This window comes from Lytechinus pictus, chromosome 9 (assembly GCF_037042905.1).
Source record: "Lytechinus pictus isolate F3 Inbred chromosome 9, Lp3.0, whole genome shotgun sequence".
Lineage (NCBI taxonomy): Eukaryota > Metazoa > Echinodermata > Echinoidea > Temnopleuroida > Toxopneustidae > Lytechinus > Lytechinus pictus.
The window spans coordinates 9536426-9561468 of NC_087253.1; the positions used below are offsets into that span (position 1 = coordinate 9536426).

At 39.8% G+C, this 25043-nt stretch overlaps 1 protein-coding gene across 1 annotated transcript in view; it reads left to right on the forward strand.

Moving 5' to 3' along the window:
* Window positions 1-25043, forward strand: part of LOC129267797 (mucin-2-like) — a 68612-nt gene that overhangs the window by 43189 nt on the left and 380 nt on the right. Inside the window, exons 5-6 of the mRNA XM_064105064.1 lie at window positions 16312-16398; window positions 16939-25013. Of these exons, the coding sequence (XP_063961134.1) occupies window positions 16312-16398; window positions 16939-25013 (8162 nt within the window). The remainder of the gene's footprint in view (window positions 1-16311; window positions 16399-16938; window positions 25014-25043) is intronic.

Genomic DNA, 25043 nt, shown 5'->3' on the forward strand with positions numbered 1-25043 from the left:
TTTTTATTAAAAAAATCTGACACAGGTCCTTCTCAGATGTGCTCATTATTGTGTCTATCCTCTCCTCTATTTTCTCCTCTCCAGTCCGCTTATCCGCCTTCCTACCGGTTATTTGTTTAACGGCATCAATCACATTTTTCGTGCATTATATTCTTTCCAGGTTATTTTATATATTTTTTCTCCTCTTATACACATCATTGAATCCAGTTTGCTTGAGTCCACGACGGCATGTGTTCTATCTACGTACAGCAGCACCCATCCATCTTCTCAGGGCATTCTCCCCCTTTTCCCTTTTTTTTTTTTCTTCTCAAGTTTTTCTGGGGGGGGGGGGGGTGGGAAGGGTAGATATTTTTAGGACGGGTCGTTTTGTCCTTCACCAAACTGTATATTTTTTATTACTTTGTATTTATTTTGTGAGTATTTCCCTCTCATTTATTCATTCTTTTCTCATTTGATTATCTGTATTTATACTTTGTCATTTTGTTATTTGTTGTGTTATCTATTTCTTGAGGGGCCCACATTGTACAAGCATTGCTTTTTAGTGGGTCCCTCCATTTCCATCTTAATTTAATTTATATTGAAAAATAGTATATATATTTAAAACCTACAATGTGTTGCCCAAATCGTCTAAGTGTTTTTTTTTTTTTTCACTACATATGTATAATTAATTTTGTTTGCAACGGATACAAATATTTATGTTTTATATATGGTATACAATTTGTTTTTGTTTGATGGAAGTGAAATAAATGAATTTGAATTTGAATTGAATTCAAAATATAAATTCCATGAAAGAGAAGCGATTCAAACAGAGTATGATATTGCGTTTACATTCCCTTTGATTCATATTATTTTGATTCCCTTTCAACAATCTACTTCTTTCTTTATTTCTTCTCTCTCCTCCATGCCCCCCTTCCCTTTCTTGGGGCGGCGGGGATGGGGGGGGGGTATCGGATATGAGAAAGCCTGCAGTTTAGGTGTTATGGCACACTCGGACAAGTTCAATTTAGTGGCCTAGTAGGTCAATTGGTAAATTGCCAAGTCGTCGACTGCCAAGTGCCAACTTGCACTCACCACATGGTCTGATTTAATTTAGTCCATATCCATTCCGTCCATCAATATTTCGTCGAACAACTATTTGGTCCAGTATCCAATTCATTTTCATTCATTTTGCACAATAGCACGTTGTCCAATTAGACCAAATGGTATATGGACTGAATGGCTATTGGACCAACTGGTTACTAGACGATAGTGGATGAACATAATTATGGTAGACTTTAATGATAGTAGGCGAGTTGGCAATTTGACGATTTGGCATCAGACGAAATGGAAGTAAACTGATCCATGGACTTATATAGTATCACACCGGTATAGATAAAGAGGTACAAAAGTGGAAACGATGCCCGACGGACATGCGCATATCCAGGATTTTGCACCACGAGGGGGTCACTATTTTTGCGCCCCTGTGAACTTTTCGGAAAATTGCACCCCGACCCGACCACTCAGGCAATCCCAAAGTGCCTAAATGCATTTTGAATTGTCTTATTCCACAACCACGTGAAAAAGGCAATCGAAGACCATTTTTTTTAATGTGTCCATAGTGTGTCCATGTAAAAAAAGATCAAAGTTGTATCCACTTCTTGAAAAGAATGAATGCGACCAGAAAGCATAGAATTTTTAAGCGTTTTGAGGTTTCAATTTAGTTCAACTTTTCAGCAGAGTGGTAGACCATACTAAAATTATGTGCGGGAGCTGTAATTTCTTAACCGGGGCTAGATCCAGCTTTCGCCAATAGGGGAGGGGGATATTTTCATCTGTTTTCCGATCAAACATTCTACGCTTTTTGCAACCGTGAACATGATATGTATATGAATTATTTAAACAATTATTATTGATACGAGCGCGAAACGTGAGCTGAATTTTTTTTATATTCTGACCTAAAATTTGAGGGGAAAAAAATCTATGAGCACTTTTGGCAATCAAGAACAGGATGAGTATCTATCAACATTTTATGCGATCACGAAGTGCGAACTGACAATTTTTGAATTCCCAATCCAACACTGGACATCATAAGCACTTTTTATAACCATGAACAGGATGGGTATATAGCTAAATAATTAATGCGAGCGCTAAGCGCGAGTTCAAATTTTTTGATATTCTGACCTCGTAAATTTGTGCGAGTGCGAAGCGCGAGCTTAAAAAGTGATTGATATTTTGACCTAAAATGTGGACATTCTAAGCACTTTTGGTAATCATGAACAGGATTGTCATCTAACTAAACATTGATGCGTCCGCAAAGAGCGAGATGAAATTTTTTTCATATTCTTACCTAAAATTTGGACATTTGAGTAAGCATTTTCGGTTATCATGAAAAGGATGATCAGTAACAAAACATTTTATGCGATCACGAAGTGCGAACTGACAATTTTTGAATTCCCAATCCAACACTGGACATCATAAGCACTTTTTATAACCATGAACAGGATGGGTATATAGCTAAATAATTAATGCGAGCGCTAAGCGCGAGTTCAAATTTTTTGATATTCTGACCTCGTAAATTTGTGCGAGTGCGAAGCGCGAGCTTAAAAAGTGATTGATATTTTGACCTAAAATGTGGACATTCTAAGCACTTTTGGTAATCATGAACAGGATTGTCATCTAACTAAACATTGATGCGTCCGCAAAGAGCGAGATGAAATTTTTTTCATATTCTTACCTAAAATTTGGACATTTGAGTAAGCATTTTCGGTTATCATGAAAAGGATGATCAGTAACAAAACAGTTTATGCGAGCGCGAAGCGCGAGCTGAATAAAAATCTATATATTTTGATACAAAGTCAGACATTCTAAGCACTTATCTTACCATGAACAGGATCGCCACCTTACTAAACAATTAATGCGAAGAGTAGGATGAATTTGTTTTTATATTCTGATCTAAAATTAGGACTTTCTAGGCACTTTTGGTAATCATGAACATGATTGGTAATTGATGGGAGCAAACATGAGTTTGGCACCCCCTCCCCTCCCTAGGTAAATTGAACCTGAATTTGATGCACCGAGACAAATATCAAATTGGCGTGTGGTGAATATCCATTCGGCACCCCCTAGGTTGAACATCAATTCGGCGCCCCTATATGTCAAACAGCAACTCGACAACCGTATATAGAAAAAAATTATTCGGCGCCCCATCCCCAAGGTTAAACATCATTTCGGTGCCCTTCGGTGCCCCTATGTCGAACATCTATACGGCGCCCCGAGGTAAAACATTAATTCGCCCCCCCCCCCTAGGATGAAGATCAATTTGGCACATCCTAGGTCGAACATCAATTCGGCGCCCCTAAGCAAAACATAAATTCGGCACCCGCTATATACATACTCTAGGTTGAACATCAATTCGGCGCATCCACCCCCCCCCCCCATGTCAAACAGCAATTCGTCAACCCCTTTTCTTTCCTTCCCTTTTCTCCCTATTTTGGCGCCCCCGAATACGCACATGGTAGAGCTACGGATATAGAGAAATAAGGACAAAGATGTAATGAAAATATAAAAACTCTTGAAATACTTTACGTTTTCTAGGCAAACAAGAATCCAAACTCCAAAGCGTATAATAACGTCCGGCTGAATAGACCTCCATTTGCATCCTGTTTGATATGCTTTCCTGTAAGTTCCATTGTGGGCAAAATAAAGGGCAAAAGTAAGTCTGCTTTCTTTGAGAGGGTGTAAATGATGATATATTCAAATACCAGCGAGTGCCATAGGTGACGGAATCATAGGCGACGGAACGTATTTTCAATTTTTTTTTTTTTTTTTTTTGGGGGGAGGGGGGGGACAAAGCGAAAAAAGGCACTTATATGCAAAAAATTGCATTTTTTATGCAAACTTATATTTTCACCATGAGATTATCATCTGTGTTAAGTAGTTGTGCGTTTTGTAGTAATTAAATTGAGCAAAACCTTTTTAAAGTCTTTTCTGATTGATAAAATATCTATTTAGGCTTTATTTTTCCGGGAGCGAGCGTAGCAAGCAAACAGTTTGAACATTTTCAAATCTGAAGTTGTGAAACTCGCCGCTTTTTGGTCAAATCGCGCAAATTATTGTTAAAAGAGCATTCTTGCGAGGTGTTAAGAGCGCAAATCGCGAGCTATAAATTCTAGACATTGCTTGTACTAACATGACTAATAAGACATGAAAATCAAACATTCCGAGCAATTTTGTTATGAAAAAGATGTGCATCTAATTGAAGAATGGACGCGAGCGCGATATTCCAACCAGAAAACTTGACATTCTAAGCACTTTTTTAACCCAAGAACTTAATTGTGTGTCTTAATAAATAATAATTGATGCGAAGCGCGGCGAGCCGAAAATTTGTAATATTTCAACCTGAAAACTGGATATTCTAAGCAGTTTGAAACCAAGAACATAATGTGTACCTTTGATGCGAGCGGAAAGCGCGAGCTGAAGATTTTTGACATTTAAACCTGTAAATTGAACATTATAAGCACAAGTTGTAACCAAAACAAAGTGAGTGCCTTCCTAAAAAATAAATGATGTGGGCGCGAAGCGCGAGCCAAAAATGTTGTGATTTCCAACCTAAAATGTATCGTTTGACTTCAAAAAGGGTATTTTATTTTGAAAAGGGACATTCATGTACATCATTTTGAAATAAGTGCACTCTCCATTTAAAAAAGGCATTTTTTCCTACTGGGATTTTTTTATGTAGGGGGTTAAGTGCCCCTGCCGCCCCCCGGTTCCGCCGCCCCTGCTGCTAATATAGCCTCGGGTTATAATTTTTATCTAAGTTCAAACTGGTATTAACAAAAATATGTTGGTATGACTGCATTTTATAACGATGGTTTTCTTTAAAATATATATTTTTTACCATTTCGATCCATCACATTTTTGCATTTTTTTGTCCGTCGATATGCCCAGCGCTGAGAGGTCATGCCAAAACGTGATTTTGCATGAAGTACATTCTCTGAACCATCATCGGAACTTCGGAATCACACAGAGATGGAAGACCCCTTCCCCCAAATAGTTCCGCCTAGCTGTATGTCCTCGAATATATATATATATATTTAATAAGACATCAGAAATGCGAAACACAAATTCACGAGTAATGCAGTTTTTGCAATAAAATTTGCAATTTTATTATATATATATCACCATGATAAGTACGTAATTTTATTATCCGAGCACATGCAGCGGACCGAGGAGGAGTGGGTGGAGGGAGAGGCACCTAGGAGACGTCATACTTGTTCTTGTTCAGTATACTACCATAACAAGTTGAAAAGAAAAATGCAAAGAGAAACTTGGAGGGGGATCGATGTTACATGGTTATAACATACAGACCTACGCACCGGTATCATAGGCGGATCCAGGAGGCCGACGTTACGCCCCCCCCCCCGATATTGGCGGCGCAAAGTAATATGAACGAAAGCAGAGGGGGGGGGGGATATAAGAGGAAGAATGAATAAAAAAAGGTGAGGGGAATTCAGACTTGGGGAGGGGTGGGAGCCAATCATGTCACTACACAAGTATAAAAACAATTTAGCCCGCGCTTTGTGTTCGCATTGCCTGTTCGATGGAACATATTTTCATCTATACCAATTCATTTATTGATTTATTCATTCAGTCATGGTTAAACAGGTTCACAAGTTCAGAGTTATTAGTATATAAAATCATAGTAACAAGTACAATGACAAGGTATAATTCATATCGAAATAGTATGAGAAATAAAGAAATATTAACTGATCAATGTAATACAAAACACGGAAACATTGTTGAAGGGCTTATAGTAAAACGAACAAGGGAACTAAATAGGCCTTTACTTATTCAAATTTTTGAGCACCTTATCCGTCAGTGTGCATCTTAATTGTTTAATGATCATATTGCTCAGATCAATTTTCAGGACACAATACACAGTCCGAAAATAATACCTCACGCTCGCATTTTTTATAGGGTTTAGTACTGTTACGACTATAGATTCCAACAAAAACTAGCTTTGAGCTGCCGATCGATCGGGAAAAATGTGGATGAAAATATTGTTCACCCCGGCCCCGTTATTAGTGAAAGCTGGATCCGCCCCAGAATATATTGTTTTAAAAAAAAGGCATAGGCCACGCGGTATTTGTCATTTTTTTGTGATAAATACATTGAGGCAGTATATTGACAAATAATCACTGGAAGAGAAAGAGCATCTTATAGGCCTATATAACGCACAAAGCAAAATAATGAAGAATGGCGGCAAAGCTAGTTCAATACAAAATGATTTCCTTTTCCTTTAAAAAAAATGTTACAACACGTTATAATAATGAACAAATCAAAATACAGAACCTGAAGAAATTGATAACGATTCAGTGAATCGGAATCGAAACAAAAATGCGTATGTAAATATAATTATAAAATAGAAATAAAAAACGGGAAAAAAAATAAGAATAGCCCTTTCACAAGCAACCATAATTCTCCCTCCCTTCATACCCTGGACAAGTAAAGAAAAAAAAATACAGCTAGAGAAACGAAGCAAAGATGAAAAGCAAGGAAAGGGAAGGAAGCCGTCTCTCGGTACCTGGTACTCTGCCCAGATATCAAGATGTACGTAGGACCTATTCTCCGCGATTTGAAAAACAACGTGCATAACATCACAATTATTATGATGGTCATTTAAAAAAGTTCCTTGGTTGTTTCCAAGTTATTTAATTTGCCGTCGAGGGACTGCGCGAATGCACACGCTCCTACAGGATATGAATGAAAAAGTCGCAAACAGACTCCGCCGTTCAATCCGATACTGTACTGTATAGCCGGTATACAGATCGGCACGTGAGACAAGCGCAGAGGCGATGGATATGAATATTCATGAGCAGGTATTGATGTCATTTGGTCTCAAGGTGGCGCTCTTCATTTTTTATATCAATTTCAAAATCTGCATCAAAAGAAAGCTCACTTGGCAAAATTTCTCTTCTTTATATATTTTTTTGAGAATAAAAACAGTTCTTTTGGCCAATGCAATACATTTTATGGACTCAGAACTTGTTTATGAGTATTTTGAAAAGCGAAGAGTGAAATCTAAAAGAAAGTTTTGAAATAAACCAATGTCACAATTTACCTTTAAGATGGAAATGGAGGGACCCACTAAAAAGCAATGCTTGTACAATGTGGGCCCCTCAATATTTTGATCATGCGCAGAAAGGAACTACGAACTGGCTAGAACCGCGTACCCGGTGATGCCTTCAAGCATAGAGCTATTACTGTAATAGCTCTATGCTTCATTGTAATGGTGGCAGGGCCCTGGGATTCTTTTTAATGGGGGGGGGGGGGGGGGCGAATTAGCGATGTAACACTTAATAACACGTTGTTGCAATAATAAGATGGGTGGAAACTGTCCTTAAAGTCTTGTGTTGTTTAATTTCTAGTTTCAACTCTCTGTTTTAACGAAGTAGCAAATAACAAAAAATTCAACAACTGTGTGATGTTTCCTTTTATTGCATAACTCTAGATAATTTTAAAAGAAATCTGACGAAACCCGACGACACGTCGAGCGTATCACTTACTCGTGGCTAAGCAAAAACTCTTCTCCCCGTAATTTAGTAGTCTTTGTCGCAGCCGCTTTAGAGGAAAGTACAACGCATGTCATAACAGGGGGGAGGGGTGATGTAAATTGTACACCCCCCAAACAAAAAAGGGGGTTCTCACTACAAAATGAAGGACATTTTGGTCCCTAGGAATTTGACGAGCAATAAAATTAGAAGGGTTTTACTCCAAAATGAAGGCCAGTTTGTATAATTTTCTCCATTGTTTCACACCTACCAGGTTTCCAGGGGGTGCTGCCTATGAAGGACAATACATGCATCACCCCTACGAAAATCTGTGGGGGGGGGGGATTAAGCGCCCCCGACACCCCCGCTTCCCAGGGTCACGAATGGTGGGCGCAGTAGCATGTAGAATGCCTCAATAAGCCAGTTCGGAGTTCCTTTCTGATCATGATCAGAAGAAGGTCATTGGTACTATTACTAAAATAACATGGTGGTTTAATATTTAATGAGATAAGCACCCTCTTTAATATCTTGATTGTTCATGCATTCTTTTGGATTGTGTTTTTTACGAGATCCACAAAAAACCACACAAAACAATGCGTCCATAATCGACTGGTATTTCACAGTTGGCCAAGTACATTGTTCTGACAACATGGCAATGCATTCAAAGTAGAAATGTAACAAATACCTTCACAGAGTGTTCCTTGGTTTGCTATTCTAGTCGCCTGACCTACGCATTTTCTGCACCCTGCTACGTAAGGCACGCTTACATAATATCTTGCTTTGAAATCTGCCTATCATAACGAAAGAACAAATGAAAGGTAATTTGACCAAAATTGCCCATGAGGTAACTCCAAACTGGTCTAATGCACATCTTGTAATATCAGAGATTCCTTTTTTTTAAATATTTTTTTAAATAGTTTTTCTTGCTTGTCATATTTTTGCTGAAATGAATAAAACATTCCACCATTTTTACTACTGACCCTTCTGGATGAATGCATCGTTTCGAGGTCCGACACTCTCCATCCGTGTCTAAATTCTATCCCACGGTTGGTCCGGCAATAAGCCTGTTCACGGTTGTAAACTGCGCACGAGCAGAAAAAGGTCATTTGAGATAAACCATGAAGGTGGCTTTCAAATTCACTGACATGGGCATTTGTGATTTGATGATTATTCATGTATTCCTTTCAAAATATTCATTTTATCACATCCAAGCTGAAGAGTAATAAATAGAGCCTTCATAATCACTGGTATTTGACAGTAGCCTAAACAATAGTCTTCTCGTATTCTCCATTTCTGCCGGGGCTAGCCTCGATAAGCTCTGCTTTTTCTAGCCCCGGTCACATTATTTACCATCGTATTTTAATTTTGTTGAATTTTTTTTTTCTCTCTCTCTCTTTTATATATACATGGAGTAATTTCCTTTTCTTCCTTTTGTAATTGTGTGTATTGGTTTTTAATGTGAAATAAATGAAATGAAATGAAAAAAAAATAGTCAAATGTGCCAAAGGCAGACAATAAAACAGATTTCCAAACTTTATCACTGAGGTACTATTCTAGTCACCTGGGCTATACATCGCCTTTTGTTATTAGAATTTGAATACTCTACTGGTAAAGCTTACGCAACATTTAAAAATGATAATGCTTATCCTAATGAAAAATCACAAAGGTCATTTGAGAAAAGTTGATCATGAGCTAACCGTGAACTGGCTTATTGTGTTTTTATTCCGATTATAACGAAGCCTCTGGAAACAAAGTAAACTTGCCATACCAACCAAGGAAGAATACTTCCCAAAGATCTCCGTTTTCTATCTCTACTTAGTAAATCTCAATGATCACACAAAAAAAGTAAGTACCCCCTAAATCAAAATGCTGTAACTTTTGAACGGAATAATTTTGAGAAATAACATTTCGTCGGGTCACATGGACCTAACTACAACTGGCAGGCATAAGATATTCATTCGAGCCAACCCATACATGTAGCTCAATTTTTAAATTTGATATTGCTGATTGACAAAAATGAATTAATATGATTGACAATCTAACACTGATTCTAGGGAGAATATCTACTGAACTTCTTTTTTCCAAATTGGAAAGATATATCATTACTTTGGAACTATTTTTTTTACTGGCGAAAGTATTAGGGCCATTTTACTTTCTCAAGTGATGAATTTGATCCCGTCAGGTGTAGTCTTCATAAATTCTGATTTATTTTCAAAATGAGCCGGTCGAGGTACCCTTTTCTGGTCAGATATGGAATGTCAGACAATTATCCTATCCACTGGTAGTAAACATTCAACCCTCGAATTTCCTCCTTATTTGTTATGAATTCTTTTTAAGTGCCACTTTAACACACGAGTCTATGGGAAATGAATCAGGCCTGTGATACCATCCCGGGGGGGGGGGGGGTACTCTACCAAAAAAGTAGTAGGTATGTGCCGCTGGCGAGACAAAAAACGGGGGCCTTGGAGCAGGCTTATTGTAAAAAGGAGGGTCCTCGGAACGGGCTTCGGAACTACAAATGTTTGTGAAAACGAGGGTCCTTGGAACGGGTCGCCTGCATGTGAAAATAATGCACTTATGCAATATAAAGAGTATCCATTTCTAGGTTTCGAATGTGCTCGCTCAACCATGAAAACATAAATATTTCAGAAAGTGTGTGGTGATAAAAATGATTAATGATAAAAACAATAGAAATTAAGTTACATTTGAAACCAAATTTTCTCTCATTATTCACTTTATATTAACTCATCTGAATGACTCTGTAACATTGAAAATGCCCCTTTCTCCCCTTTGATGCGTGCTCACTCACCCACAAACATACTTTTTGATTTCATTTTTGCACCGAACATTTTACCTGTATGTTAATAAACATTGCCAAATGACATTGGCAAAGACAGTTTGAAAAAAAGTACACCAAACGGAATAATGGGTTACCTATTCTTGAACATGTGCACCCATAGTGTACACAATGTCTATGAGAGAGGAAATCAAAATTTCAACAAACGTGAAATGAGGATTTGTTTCAAAGACGGTTTTTGTTACATTCTGCCAACAGTTTCTTTTTCACGAAACTTCGCAAATGGCTTCAAAGTTATACTATCCAAAAGGCGGGCACACCAAAATAATCATCTGATACGGCACAATGTAAGGCCAAGGCCTTGACAATTCTTCTCATTTGCATAATTTTCGATTATTCTGTGCTCACTGAAGCATTAGACATCGGGATTTTCATAAAAATCAAATAAAATGAACTATGCAAGAAGATATATTAATAGTGAGCAATTGATTTTTTTCCAATAACGTAAAAAAGAGCTATTCACATTCTACATGTTCATTCAAGCGTGAACGTTTAATCAAACGCCTTTGAATCATTGAAGCATGCTAATTGGTCATGAACATACTAAAACAAAGTGGATAGGTCAATTTCAGTTCCCAAAATCAAACAATACTTGCCTATGATATCAGAAGATCATATTTTTTCATTAAATGTTCATTGAACCGTAAAATGATGAATGTTACGAAGACACTCTTCCCCAATATAACTGTAATCATATTCGATCATTTTTATCGATAGAAATGTGCACGAAATCAAATTCTAGACAATTCTAACTTGTGTTTATTCAACCGTGAAACTTAGCACAAAAAATATATCATCTTTTAGAAAGTGTCTTCTAAAGGACTTCTGACGAGGTTTCATGATGTAAATGTGAAATTCGTTCCAATGAAATTGATTTAAAGTCACGATATTTGGCTTGTGAATTTTAAAGAGTGATAATTTTGTCTTCTGGTGGTGCTCACTGAAGCGTGACATAAAATACGTCCGTAACGTAATGGGTAGTTTATACAATTACCATCACCCTCATGTAAAGATATATTCAAAAACTCCCAGTGGTTCGGAAATGATTGATGTTTGTGTAAGAGGGGACTTACTTTTTTGTTTTGTATAGATCGACCAAGCTCGAGGCTAAACTTATTTTTTAGATTTCGACGCTCATCTTATAATTGTTGTTTTATTACATGTACTCACACACAGGTTTTATCTTAGTTTGGGAATTTAATAAATCTACTGTTTGATTTTCGCATTTACTACAGTACCGCTCTCTCCAACGCATCTATTCCTTGTACAAATCAAACCATGTTATTGAATGTTTAGTTAAGTCAACGAGTTTTAGGACACGGACAACAATCCAACACTTTCCCTTTATAAGCCACTTTGATGCCGCAATGATAACATATTATTACACATGTGTTTCATTGCATATTTCTTGCAGATTGTAGACCAAAAATTCCTGCCTTACTACAGACTTAAAGGCGAATTACATCGGAGACATGATTTTTCAATGATAATTACTTTACGCTGACTCTGGTTGGACAATATGAGCAGACACATTGCTCACTTTCACAGGATACAGCAAAAATAAATGTTGCAATATTTCTTGAAATATGATTTGAAATTACTCTACTGGCCGCGTTTGGCTGCAGTTCTGAAACATAGCATCATTTTATTAATACATTCCAAGAAACTAATCATGATATTTTTTTAGAGTGGCAGTTTGTGGGATTAAAAAACCCGTCATATTATTTTTTAATCACATTTTATCATTCAATAATTCGCCCGATTCCAGGACACAATAAGCTGTTGATGAATATTTCGCCATGTGTTCAATATATGTTTTGTTCTCAAATAAAAATGAACATATTCAAACTATATATTTTTAAGACAATCAGTTTTCAGTTTTCGCATGAAACTGGCAGCATCACAGGTCACCACCAATTGCTACAGTGCACCGCTTACACTTCGTAATTCCGAAGGTTCGTAATTCCAAAGGTTCTTTATTCCGAAGGTTCGTAATTCCGAAACACGTAAATTGCCTATACCTCGATGTTCGTTAATCCGAAAACGTAAAAGGGTTCGTTAATCCGAACATTTGTGGCGTTATTCCGAAGGTTCGATAATCCGAAAACGAAATAAGGCTCGATGCTCCGAAGGTTCGTTAATCCGAAAACGAAATAAGGTTCGTTGTTCCGAAGGTTCGTTAATCCGAACACGAAATAAGGTTCGTTAATCATTTAGTTTTCGGACTAACTAACCTTCGGAAATACGAACCTCATTTCTTTTTCGGATTAACGAACCATCGGAATTACGAACCTCATTTTGTTTTCGGACTAACGAACCTTCGAAATTACGAACCTTCGGAAATACGAACCTTCGGAATAACGAACCTTCGGAATATCTGAACCTTCGGAATAACGAAGCGTCGGAATTACGAATGTATGTGCAGTGCACCTGTGTATTCTTTTTGTACTTGTTGGAAATTGGAAGCTATTCGCATATCGATTGATAGCGAATTTATTTCATTTTAAAATTTTCAACAAAATTACAAAGTAAAACGAATTATAATATAACATAATAAAATGAAATGGAAAAGTGAATAGTGAAAAGCAAAGCTTGATAATTAAGGTTTCCTACAACCATGACAACAAATAAGACATATTAATACAAGTTACGAAGTTTCAATTATGTACAATATAAAAATCATCATATCTTTATGGTAGAAGTTAATTATAAATCATTGTAAAAATATATATATATTTTTTTTCATATTCTCCCAGGTAAAAGATAAACAAGACTGAACAATATTACAAAATATGACAAAAGAGTGAAACGGACACACGAAACAAAACGTTACAAGAACAGGACATAACAGAACGGTACGGTACAAGAGCAAAGCATGACAAAAACTATACACGAACAAGACATAACAAAAAACTACAACGTGGGATAAAATACATGTATAACAAAATTAATATAACAAAGGACCATACAAACGAGAAAAACGAAATAAATAAACAAAAGAACAACAAATAAAACACAAAACTGCACAGGTAGATAGAATGAAAAGAGACAGAGACGGAATAAGGTGGAGAGGGAGGGGGAAGGGGTGAAAAAGAATATGGAAGAATAGAAGAAACTCACAATATGCTAAACATAAAGCATAATAGGAGTCTCATAATTATTGATGAGATTACTTTAATGCTTTGATTTGATTTGATTTAATAATATAAAAACAATGCATATAAAACTACAACATAATACATGTATAATACATGATAAAATAACATTGGATGCATCGCCCTACTCAGCTGAGCTATTACAGCACAACTGTTCTGCCAAGGGTCCAGCTATATTAAATTAACAAGGTTAAATTCATATTACAAATATAAATTCATTAACAAATTTGTATGACATAAAATCAACATTAGTTAAAGGGAGAAAGGGCGGCAATCACACACCACCCTACAGTAGAAACCTAGTACCTAACCCCACCCCAAAAGTACCCCCAAATTATATTTTTGAACTTTGGTTTAAAGGGAAAAAGTTTTCGGGATTTGGTCATTAAGTGTCCTAATAAATGTATTTTAATTTGAAGATGATTTTATAGAAGGGGATAAATAATTAAATTGCGAGGCCCCACGGTACGATTCAGTACGTGGCTAAGGTCATTAGGTAAAGATACATTTCCAGTTGAGCGTAAAGAATAATTGTGATAAATAGTATTAGATGACATTTTTAAGTAAGGGGAACTGATATCATGAATGATTTTCAAAACCATGAAGTTTAAATGTTTTTGTCGACGACATATCAAAGATTCCGAGTTTAATATTTGGTTTATATTACAATTCGGTATATGTTTGAATGGACTTATCCCAAGTATTATTCGTCCAGCTCTGTGTTGCAACTTTCGCAACTTGGTAACACATCCTTTGTTAGTACAATCGTCAAAAATAGGAAGAATAATTTATTGGGAGATAAATTTGAATCTAGCCTTATTAAAACTGTGTCGAAGGCGGCCGAAAAAAGAGTTTGCTCGCTTTATACTGTTAAGTATTCAATATGTTTGTCCCATTTTAACTGCTGATCAATAACCACTCCAAGATATTTAGCTATTTCTTTAGGTTGGGTCCACTTTCCCTGTATACATATCTGAAGTGGGGAACACTTATTTAACATAGTGCGGGATCCAATCAACAAACATTATGTTTATCGAAGTTTAAACTCAATTTATTAGAACACATCCTTTTGTAAATATGGTTTAACTGTGTGTTCAGTATACGTCCCATATTTCTTCTTGCTCTTTTTAAACTATGAATTGTAAGCTTATTTCTCACAGCTTGTGAAAGTGAGTTCCAAAGTATAATATGATGCCAAAAGATATGACAGGTTTGTTTCTAAATAATGTCCTTGTAGTTGTCCCTCCCTTTTATTTTTACCACCATGGTAAGGAATGTAACATCTCAAAATATTTTAGAAGGTTCTTTTGAATTTTCCTAATGTTCAGACAAAGATTTATGGAGAACGATCCTTTTCTCACTGCATGATGTCCTTTCACTTTGAAATTCCACCCCATCATATGTAAAAAAAAACTCTTCTACTCTCAAGTTCAAATCCACCTAAAAACCGGTTTAGTGCCACGATTGCCAGCAAATTTTATTTTCTTTGCTTTTTTTTTGTCTTCTTCAAAAAGCGCACAGGGACACATTTGACAGTGATATGCGCTATATTATCATGTTGGTATTATTATCATTATTATTAATTTGATTTGACTTGCATTAAAAAAATAGGTGCGTTGCAGAGAGGGGTACGTAGTAATTGCGAAAACTCTCTATTGCCTTTCAACTGCTCCGATTACTACTGAAATACGCTTAGCGGAAATAATTTTGCGTTTGCACCGTCGCATCGCTTGACCTGCCCTGTGGTCATAACCCCCTATCATGCCTATTGGGTGTGTCCAAACGAGTTAGGGGAAACGGGAGACAATGAACGGCATTGATTTTAAATTCTCCTTTGACGTCATGATCCATTCGTATATTGTCAGTTCGTCTACTGCCAACTCGTCCACTCAACACATGGTCTACTTTCGTTTAGTCCCTGTCGTCCATCAACATTTCGTCTAATTACCATTTCGTCTATGACCAATACGTCTCATAACCAGTTGGTGTAATATTCATGTCATTTAAATTCATTTGCACAAGAAACACCGAGTCCTATTAGAATAAACCAAGAAGAAAATGGAAAAGGAATAGAAGGAGAATGATTCAAAGAAAAGAAAAGATGAACAATAGCAAGAAGAACAAGATTTGAGGGGAAGGAAGGAGAGACCTAAACAGTAGTTTTAAAACATTACCCATCATCCCTCCACCCCTTATTTCTCGTGAAAAAAATGAAGCAGATCTTACATGAATTGTGTAAAATTATAGAAAGGTGTATTAAACCTCACAAATTTTCTATACTAAAACTTTTTCTTTATTATCCTATTGTATATTGTTTTTTATTATGAAATTTTTCACTTCTTAAGATGGTCAGAAAAAATTTGATAACATTAATATGTAAATGACAATAACTATTGATGGTTCGAAATCCATATAGGCTGTGCGGATGTACCATAAAGAATAATAACCATCGATATCAAAAATCCGGATAGAGCTCGTTGTAAACTACCGCACAAACGACATTGAAGCTAACGGAAAAAGTATTCCTGGCACATTTAAAGGTATGAGGGGCCAAAACCAACAGATAAGCAATCGCACTCACTTGCAAGAGATAGAGAGAGAAAGAGAGGGAGACATTTTGAAGTACTTAGTGTTTCCCCTGACCACAAAAAGCGCTTTTGGCTCTATCCATCTTTTTTATATCGATGGTCATAATTGTTTTGTGTTCGTTTCCCTCTTACTCATCATTCCTTGATGTACTAATTAATTCATTTATTTGCTTATTCAACAGATATGGCTTTTGAGAAAAACAACTTCAATGGAAGGCGAACGTCGATGGTGGCGTTATTATTTTTCATCCTCGTTGTATTACTTAACGGTAAGTGAATGATGCATGTTTAAGACTATTAGTATAGTTGTAAATTTTTACCTTTTAAATGCGCTTTCGACTATTTTTATTATTATTGTTTTTAGATAGAATAAACATCAAATCATAAAAACAAGTGGACATTATTATTAGAGAGCGTTCTATGAGGCATGAATCAATTACATGTGTATTTGAAAACTTAATTTTCAGAAGGATATTCCTTGAAAATGTACGGATTATTTCAGAATTAAAGATCACTTGGTAATGATTTGCTTTAGTGTTAAGAATATGATGAATAATGTATTACTAAAATAATACATGTAAGTTATTCCTAACATTTTCTCAGGTGCATAGATATTTCTTTATTACATTCACAATAGATATGTATATATATATTTTTTTCGCTTCCGGGGCCAAAAAAAAATAAAATAAAAATACATACGAAATGTAAGATAGGATCAAGACATTTTTGAAATCAAGAACTTGTATTATTTAGAATAAAAAATGGATATGATATTCATACAGTCTTCTTTCTTCTTCATATCATTACAGTGTCCAAGACGTTTACTCAAACAATAACAACAAATACTGTGGTAACAACTGCTACATCCACAATGACCACGAGTTCTACAGCAACAACTGGAACTTCGTCAATGACACCGAGTAATACAGCAACAACTTCAGTAACTCTTAGTACTACAGCAACGACTGCTGCGTCTGCTATCAATCCCAGTACCACAGCAACACTTTTTACATCATCAATATCTCCTAGCACTATTTCAACTGCTACATCTTCAATGACAACTAGTACTGCAGCAACCGCTACATCTTCAATGACGATGGGTACTACAGCAACAACTGCAACATCTTCAATGAACCCCAGCACTGCAGGGACTGCGGCGACTTCATCAGTGGCCCCGAGCACTACAGCAGCTGCTACATCTTCAATGATGATGGGTACTTCAGCAACAACAGCTACTTCTTCGATGAATCCTAGTACTACAGCAACAGCTGCAACGTCGTCGATGGCGCCAAGCACTGCAGCACCAACAGCAACTTCATTGATGACCCAGAGCACCTCTGCAACAACTGGTACTTCCTCAGTAAATCCTAGTACTACTGCAACAACTGCAACATCGTCAATGGTGCCCAGCACTGCAGGTACTGCGGCGACTTCATCAGTGGTCCTTAGCACTACAGCAGCTGCAACATCTTCAATGATGATGGGTACTTCAGCAACAACAGCAACTTCTTCGATGACCCTAAGCACTTCTGCAACAACTGCTACTTCCTCAATGAATCCCAGCACTACAGCAATAACTTCAACATCTTTAATGAATCCTAGTATTACAGCTACCGGTACATCTTCAATGACGCCTAGTAATACAGCAACTGCTACATCTTTAATGACGATGGGTACTACTGCAACAACTGCAACATCTTCAATGAACCCGAGTACTTTTGCAGGAACTGCTACTTCCTCAATGAATCCTAGTTCTACAGCAACAGCTGCAACGTCGTCAATGGCGCCGAGCACTGCAGCTACAACTGCAAATTCCGCAGTCACCCCGAGCACTACAGCAACTGCTACATCTTCAATAGCGATGGGTACTACAGCTTCAACTGCAACATCTCCAATGAATCCGAGCACTTCTGCAGCAACTGCTACTTCCTCAATGAATCCTAGTACTCAAGCGACGGCTGCAACGTCGTCAATGGCGCCAAGCACTGCAGGTACTACGGCGACTTCACCAGTGGCCCAGAGCACTACAGCAACTGCTACATCTTCAATGGCGATGGGTACTACAGCTTCAACTGCAACATCTCCAATGAATCCGAGCACTTCTGCAGCAACTGCTACTTCCTCAATGAATCCTAGTACTCAAGCGACGGCTGCAACGTCGTCAATGGCGCCAAGCACTGCGGGTACTACGGCGACTTCACCAGTGGCCCAGAGCACTACAGCAACTGCTTTATCTACAATGATGTCGGGTACTTCAGCAACAACAGCAACTTCTTTGATGACCCTAAGCACTTCTCAAACAACTGCTACATCCTCAATGAATCCTAGTACTGCAGCAACGGCTTCAACGTCACCAATAGCGCCAAGCACTGCAGCACCAACAGCAACTTCATCGATGACCCAAAGCACCTCGCCAGCAACTGCTACTTCCTCAGTAAATCCCAGTATTACTGCAACAACGTCAACATCCTCAATGGCGCCCAGCACTGCAGGTACTACGGCGACTTCATCAGTGGCCGAGAGCTCTACAGCAGCTGTTACATCTTTAATGACGCCTATAACTACAGCAAATGCTACATCTTCAATGACGATAGGTACTACAGCAACAACTGCAACATCTTCAATGAACCCGAGCACTTCTGCAGGAACTGCTACTTCCTCGATAAATCCTAGTACTACAGCAACAGCTGCAACGTCGTCGATGGCGCCAAGCACTGCAGCACCAACAGCAACTTCACCGATGACCCAAAGCACATCGCCAACAACTGCTACTTCCTCAGTAAATCCCAGTATTACTGCAACAACGGCAACATCCTCAATGGCGCCCAGCACTGCAGGTACTACGGCGACTTCATCAGTGGCCGAGAGCTCTACAGCAGCTGTTACATCTTTAATGACGCCTATAACTACAGCAACTGCTACATCTTCAATGACGATAGGTACTACAGCAACAACTGCAACATCTTCAATGAACCCGAGCACTTCTGCAGGAACTGCTACTTCCTCGATAAATCCTAGTACTACAGCAACAGCTGCAACGTCGTCGATGGCGCCAAGCACTGCAGCACCAACAGCAACTTCATCAATGACCCAAAGCACCTCGCCAACAACTGGTACTTCCTCAGTAAATCCCAGTATTACTGTAACAACGGCAACAACCTCAATGGCGCCCAGCACTGCAGGTACTACGGCGACTTCATCAGTGGCCGAGAGCTCTACAGCAGCTGTTACATCTTTAATGACGCCTATAACTACAGCAACTGCTACATCTTCAATGACGATAGGTACTACTGCAACAACTGCAACATCTTCAATGAACCCGAGCACTTCTGCAGAAACTGCTACTTCCTCGATAAATCCTAGTACTACAGCAACAGCTGCAACGTCGTCGATGGCGCCAAGCACTGCAGCACCAACAGCAACTTCATCGATGACCCAAAGCACCTCGCCAACAACTGCTACTTCCTCAGTAAATCCCAGTATTACTGCAACAACGGCAACATCGTCAATGGTGCCCAGCACTGCGGGTACTGCGGCGACTTCATCAGTGGTCCTTAGCACTACAGCAGCTGCAACATCTTCAATGATGATGGGTACTTCAGCAACAACAGCAACTTCTTCGGTGACCCTAATCACTTCTGCAACAACTGCTACTTCCTCAATGAATCCCAGCACTACAGCAATAACTTTAACATCTTTAATGAATCCTAGTTCTACAGCAACAGCTGCAACGTCGTCAATAGCGCCGAGCACTGCAGTTACAACTGCAAATTCCGCAGTCACCCCGAGCACTACAGCAACTGCTACATCTTCAATGGCGAATGGTAATACAGCTTCAACTGCAACATCTCCAATGAATCCGAGCACTTCTGCAGCAACTGCTACTTCATCAATGAATCCTAGTTCTACAGCGACGGTTGCAACGTCGTCAATGGCGCAAAGCACTGCAGGTACTACGGCGACTTCACCAGTGGCCCAGAGCACTACAGCAGCTGCTATATCTTCAATGATGTCGGGTACTTCAGCAACAACAGCAACTTCTTTGATGACCCTAAGCACTTCTCAAACAACTGCTACTTCCTCAATGAATCCTAGTACTGCAACAACGGCTGCAACGTCACCAATAGTGCCAAGCACTGCAGCAACAACAGCAACTTCATTGATGACCCAAAGCATCTCGCCAACAACTGCTACTTCCTCAGTAAATCCAAGTATTACTGCAACAACGGCAACATCCTCAATGGTGCCCAGCACTGCAGGTACTACGGCGACTTCTTCAGTGGCCGAGAGCTCTACAGCAGCTGTTACATCTTTAATGACGCCTAGTACTACAGCAACTGCTACATCTTCAATGACGATAGGTACTACAGCAACAACTGCAACATCTTCAATGAACCCGAGCACTTCTGCAGGAACTGCTACTTCCTCGATAAATCCTAGTACTACAGCAACAGCTGCAACGTCGTCGATGGCGCCAAGCACTGCAGCACCAACTGGTACTTCCTCAGTAAATCCTAGTACTACTGCAACAACTGCTACATCGTCAATGGTGCCCAGCACTGCGGGTACTGCGGCAACTTCATCAGTGGTCCTTAGCACTACAGCAGCTGCAACATCTTCAGTGATGATGGGTACTTCAGCAACAACAGCAACTTCTTCGATGACCCTTAGCAATTCTGCAACAACTGCTACTTCCTCAATGAATCCCAGCGCTACAGCAATAACTTTAACATTTTCAGTGAATCCTAGTACTACAGCCACAGCTGCTTCATCTTCAATGAATCCTAGTACTACAGCAACAGCTGCAACGTCGTCAATGACGCCCAGCACTGCAGGTACTACTGCGACTTCATCAGTTGCCGAGAGCTCTACAGCAGCTGTTACATCTTCAATGACGCCTAGTACTACAGCAACTGCTACATCTTCAATGAATCCGAGCACTTCTGCAGGAACTGCTACTTCCTCGATGAATCCTAGTACTACAGCAACAGCTGCAACGTCGTCAATGGTGCCAAGCACTGCAGCAACAACTTTATTAATGACCCAAAGCACCTCTGCAACAACTGCTACTTCCTCAGTGAATCCTAGTACTACAGCAATAACTTTAACATCTTCAATGAATCCTAGTACTACAGCAACAACTGCAACGTCCTCAATGGCGCCCAGCACTACAGGTACTACGGCAACTTCATCAATAGTCCCGAGTACTACAGCAGCTGCTACATCTTCAATGATGATGATTACTTCAGCAACAACAGCAACTTCTTCGATGACCCCAAGCACTTCTGTAACAACTGCTACTTCCTCAATGGATCCTAGTACTACAGCAACATCGTCAATGGTGCCCAGCAATGCAGGGACTACGGCGACTTCATCAGTTGCCGAGAGCTCTACAGCAGCTGTTACATCTTCAATGACGCCTAGTACTACAGCAACTGCTACATCTTCAATGAATCCGAGCACTTCTGCAGGAACTGCTACTTCCTCGATGAATCCTAGTACTACAGCAACAGCTGCAACGTCGTCAATGGTGCCAAGCACTGCAGCAACAACTTTATTAATGACCCAAAGCACCTCTGCAACAACTGCTACTTCCTCAGTGAATCCTAGTACTACAGCAATAACTTTAACGTCTTCAATGAATCCTAGTACTACAGCAACAACTGCAACGTCCTCAATGGCGCCCAGCACTACAGGTACTACGGCAACTTCATCAATAGTCTCGAGTACTACAGCAGCTGCTACATCTTCAATGATGATGATTACTTCAGCAACAACAGCAACTTCTTCGATGACCCCAAGCACTTCTGCAACAACTGCTACTTCCTCAATGGATCCTAGTACTACAGCAACATCGTCAATGGTGCCCAGCAATGCAGGGACTACGGCGACTTCATCAGTTGCCGAGAGCTCTACAGCAGCTGTTACATCTTCAATGACGCCTAGTACTACAGCAACTGCTACATCTTCAATGAATCCAAACACTTCTGCAGGAACTGCTACTTCCTCGATGAATCCTAGTACTACATCAACAGCTGCAACGTCGTCAATGGTGCCAAGCACTGCAGCAACAACTTTATTAATGACCCAAAGCACCTCTGCAACAACTGCTACTTCCTCAGTGAATCCTAGTACTACAGCAATAACTTTAACATCTTCAATGAATCCTAGTACTACAGCAACAACTGCAACGTCCTCAATGGCGCCCAGCACTACAGGTACTACGGCAACTTCATCAATAGTCCCGAGTACTACAGCAGCTGCTACATCTTCAATGATGATGATTACTTCAGCAACAACAGCAACTTCTTCGATGACCCCAAGCACCTCTGCAACAACTGCTACTTCCTCAGTGAATCCTAGTACTACAGCAATAACTTTAACATCTTCAATGAATCCTAGTACTACAGCAACGGCTGCAACGTCGTCAAGGGCGGCAAGCACTGCAGGTACTACGGTGACTTCATCAGTGGCCCTGAGCACCACAGCAGCTGCTACATCTTCAATGATGATGGGTACTTCAGCAACAATAGCAACTTCTTCAATGACCCTAAGCACTTCTCCAGCAACTGCTACTTCCTCAATGAATCCTAGTACTACAGCAAACACTGCAACATCGTCAATGGTGCCTAGCACTGCAGGTACCGCAGCGACTTCATCAGTGGTCCCGAGCACTACAGCAGCTGCTACATCTTCAATGATGATGGGTACTTCAGAAGCAATAGCAACTTCTTCAATGACCCTAAGCACTTCTGCAACAACTGCTACTTCATCGATGAATCCTAGTACTACAGCAACAACTCCAACGTCCTCAATGGCGCACAGCACTGCGGATACTACGGTGACTTCATCAGTGGCCCCGAGCACTACAGCAGCCGCTACATCTTCAATGATGATGGGTACTTCAGCAACAATAGCAACTTCTTCAATGACCCTAAGCACTTCTGCAGCAACTGCTACTTCATCAATGAATCCTAGTACTACAGCAACAACTGCATCATCGTCAATGGTGCCCAGCACTGCAGGTACTACGGCGACTTCATCAGTGGCCCTTAGCACTACAGCAGCTGCTACATCTTCAATGATGATGGGTACTTCAGCAACAACAGCAACTTCTTCGATGACCCTAATCACTTCTGCAACAACTGCTACTTCCTCAATGAATCCCAGCACAACAGCAATAATTTTAGCATCTTCAATGAATCCTAGCACTACAGCATTGGCTGCAACGTCGTCAATGGCACCAAGCACTGCAGGTACCACGGTGACGTCATCAGTGGCCCTGAGCACTGCAGCACCAACAGCAACTTCATTGATGACCCAAAGCTCCTCTGCAACAACTGGTACTTCCTCAGTAAATCCTAGTATAACAGTAACAATTGCAACATCGTCAATGGTGCCCAACACTGCAGGTACTGCAGTGACTTCATCAGTGGCCGTGAGCACTACAGCAGCTGCTACATCTTCAATGATGATGGGTACGTCAGCAACAATAGCAACTTCGTCAATGACCCTAAGCACTTCTGCAGCAACTGCTACTTCCTCAACGAATCCTAGTTTTACAGCAACAACTGCAACATCGTCAATGGTGCCCAGCACGGCAGGTACTACGACGACTTCATCAGTGCCCCTGAGCACTACAACAGCTGCTACATCTTCAATGATGATGGGTACTTCAGCAACAACAGCAACTTCTTCGATGACCCTAAGCACTTCTGCAACAACTGCTACTTCTTTAATTAATCCCAGCACAACAGCAATAACTTTAACATCTTCAATGAATCCTAGTACTACAGCAACGGCTGCAACGTCGTCAATGGCGTCAAGCACTGCAGGTACTACTGTGACGTCATCAGTGGCCCCGAGCACTGCAGCAACATTAGCAACTTCATTGATGACCCAAAGCACCTCTGCAACAACTGCTACTTCCTCACTGAATCCCAGCACTACAGCAATAACTTTAACATCTTCAATGAATCCTAGTACTACATCAACGGCTGCAACGTCGTCAATGGCGCCAATCACTGCAGGTACTACTGTGACTTCATCAGTGGCCCCAAGCACCACAGCAGCTGCTACATCTTCAATGATGATGGGTACTTCAGCAACAATAGCAACTTCTTCAATGACCCTAAGCACTTCTGCAGCAACTGCTACTTCATCAATGAATCCCAGTACTACAGCAACAACTGCATCATCGTCAATGGTGCCCAGCACTGCAGGTACTACGGCGACTTCATCAGTGGCCCTAAGCACTACAGCAGCTGCTACATCTTCAATGATGATGGGTACTTCAGCAACAACAGCAACTTCTTCGATGACCCTAATCACTTCTGCAACAACTGCTACTTCCTCAATGAATCCCAGCACAACAGCAATAATTTTAGCATCTTCAATGAATCCTAGCACTACAGCATTGGCTGCAACGTCGTCAATGGCACCAAGCACTGCAGGTACCACGGTGACGTCATCAGTGGCCCTGAGCACTGCAGCACCAACAGCAACTTCATTGATGACCCAAAGCTCCTCTGCAACAACTGGTACTTCCTCAGTAAATCCTAGTATAACAGTAACAACTGCAACATCGTCAATGGTGCCCAACACTGCAGGTACTGCAGTGACTTCATCAGTGGCCGTGAGCACTACAGCAGCTGCTACATCTTCAATGATGATGGGTACGTCAGCAACAATAGCAACTTCGTCAATGACCCTAAGCACTTCTGCAGCAACTGCTACTTCCTCAACGAATCCTAGTTTTACAGCAACAACTGCAACATCGTCAATGGTGCCCAGCACGGCAGGTACTACGACGACTTCATCAGTGCCCCTGAGCACTACAACAGCTGCTACATCTTCAATGATGATGGGTACTTCAGCAACAACAGCAACTTCTTCGATGACCCTAAGCACTTCT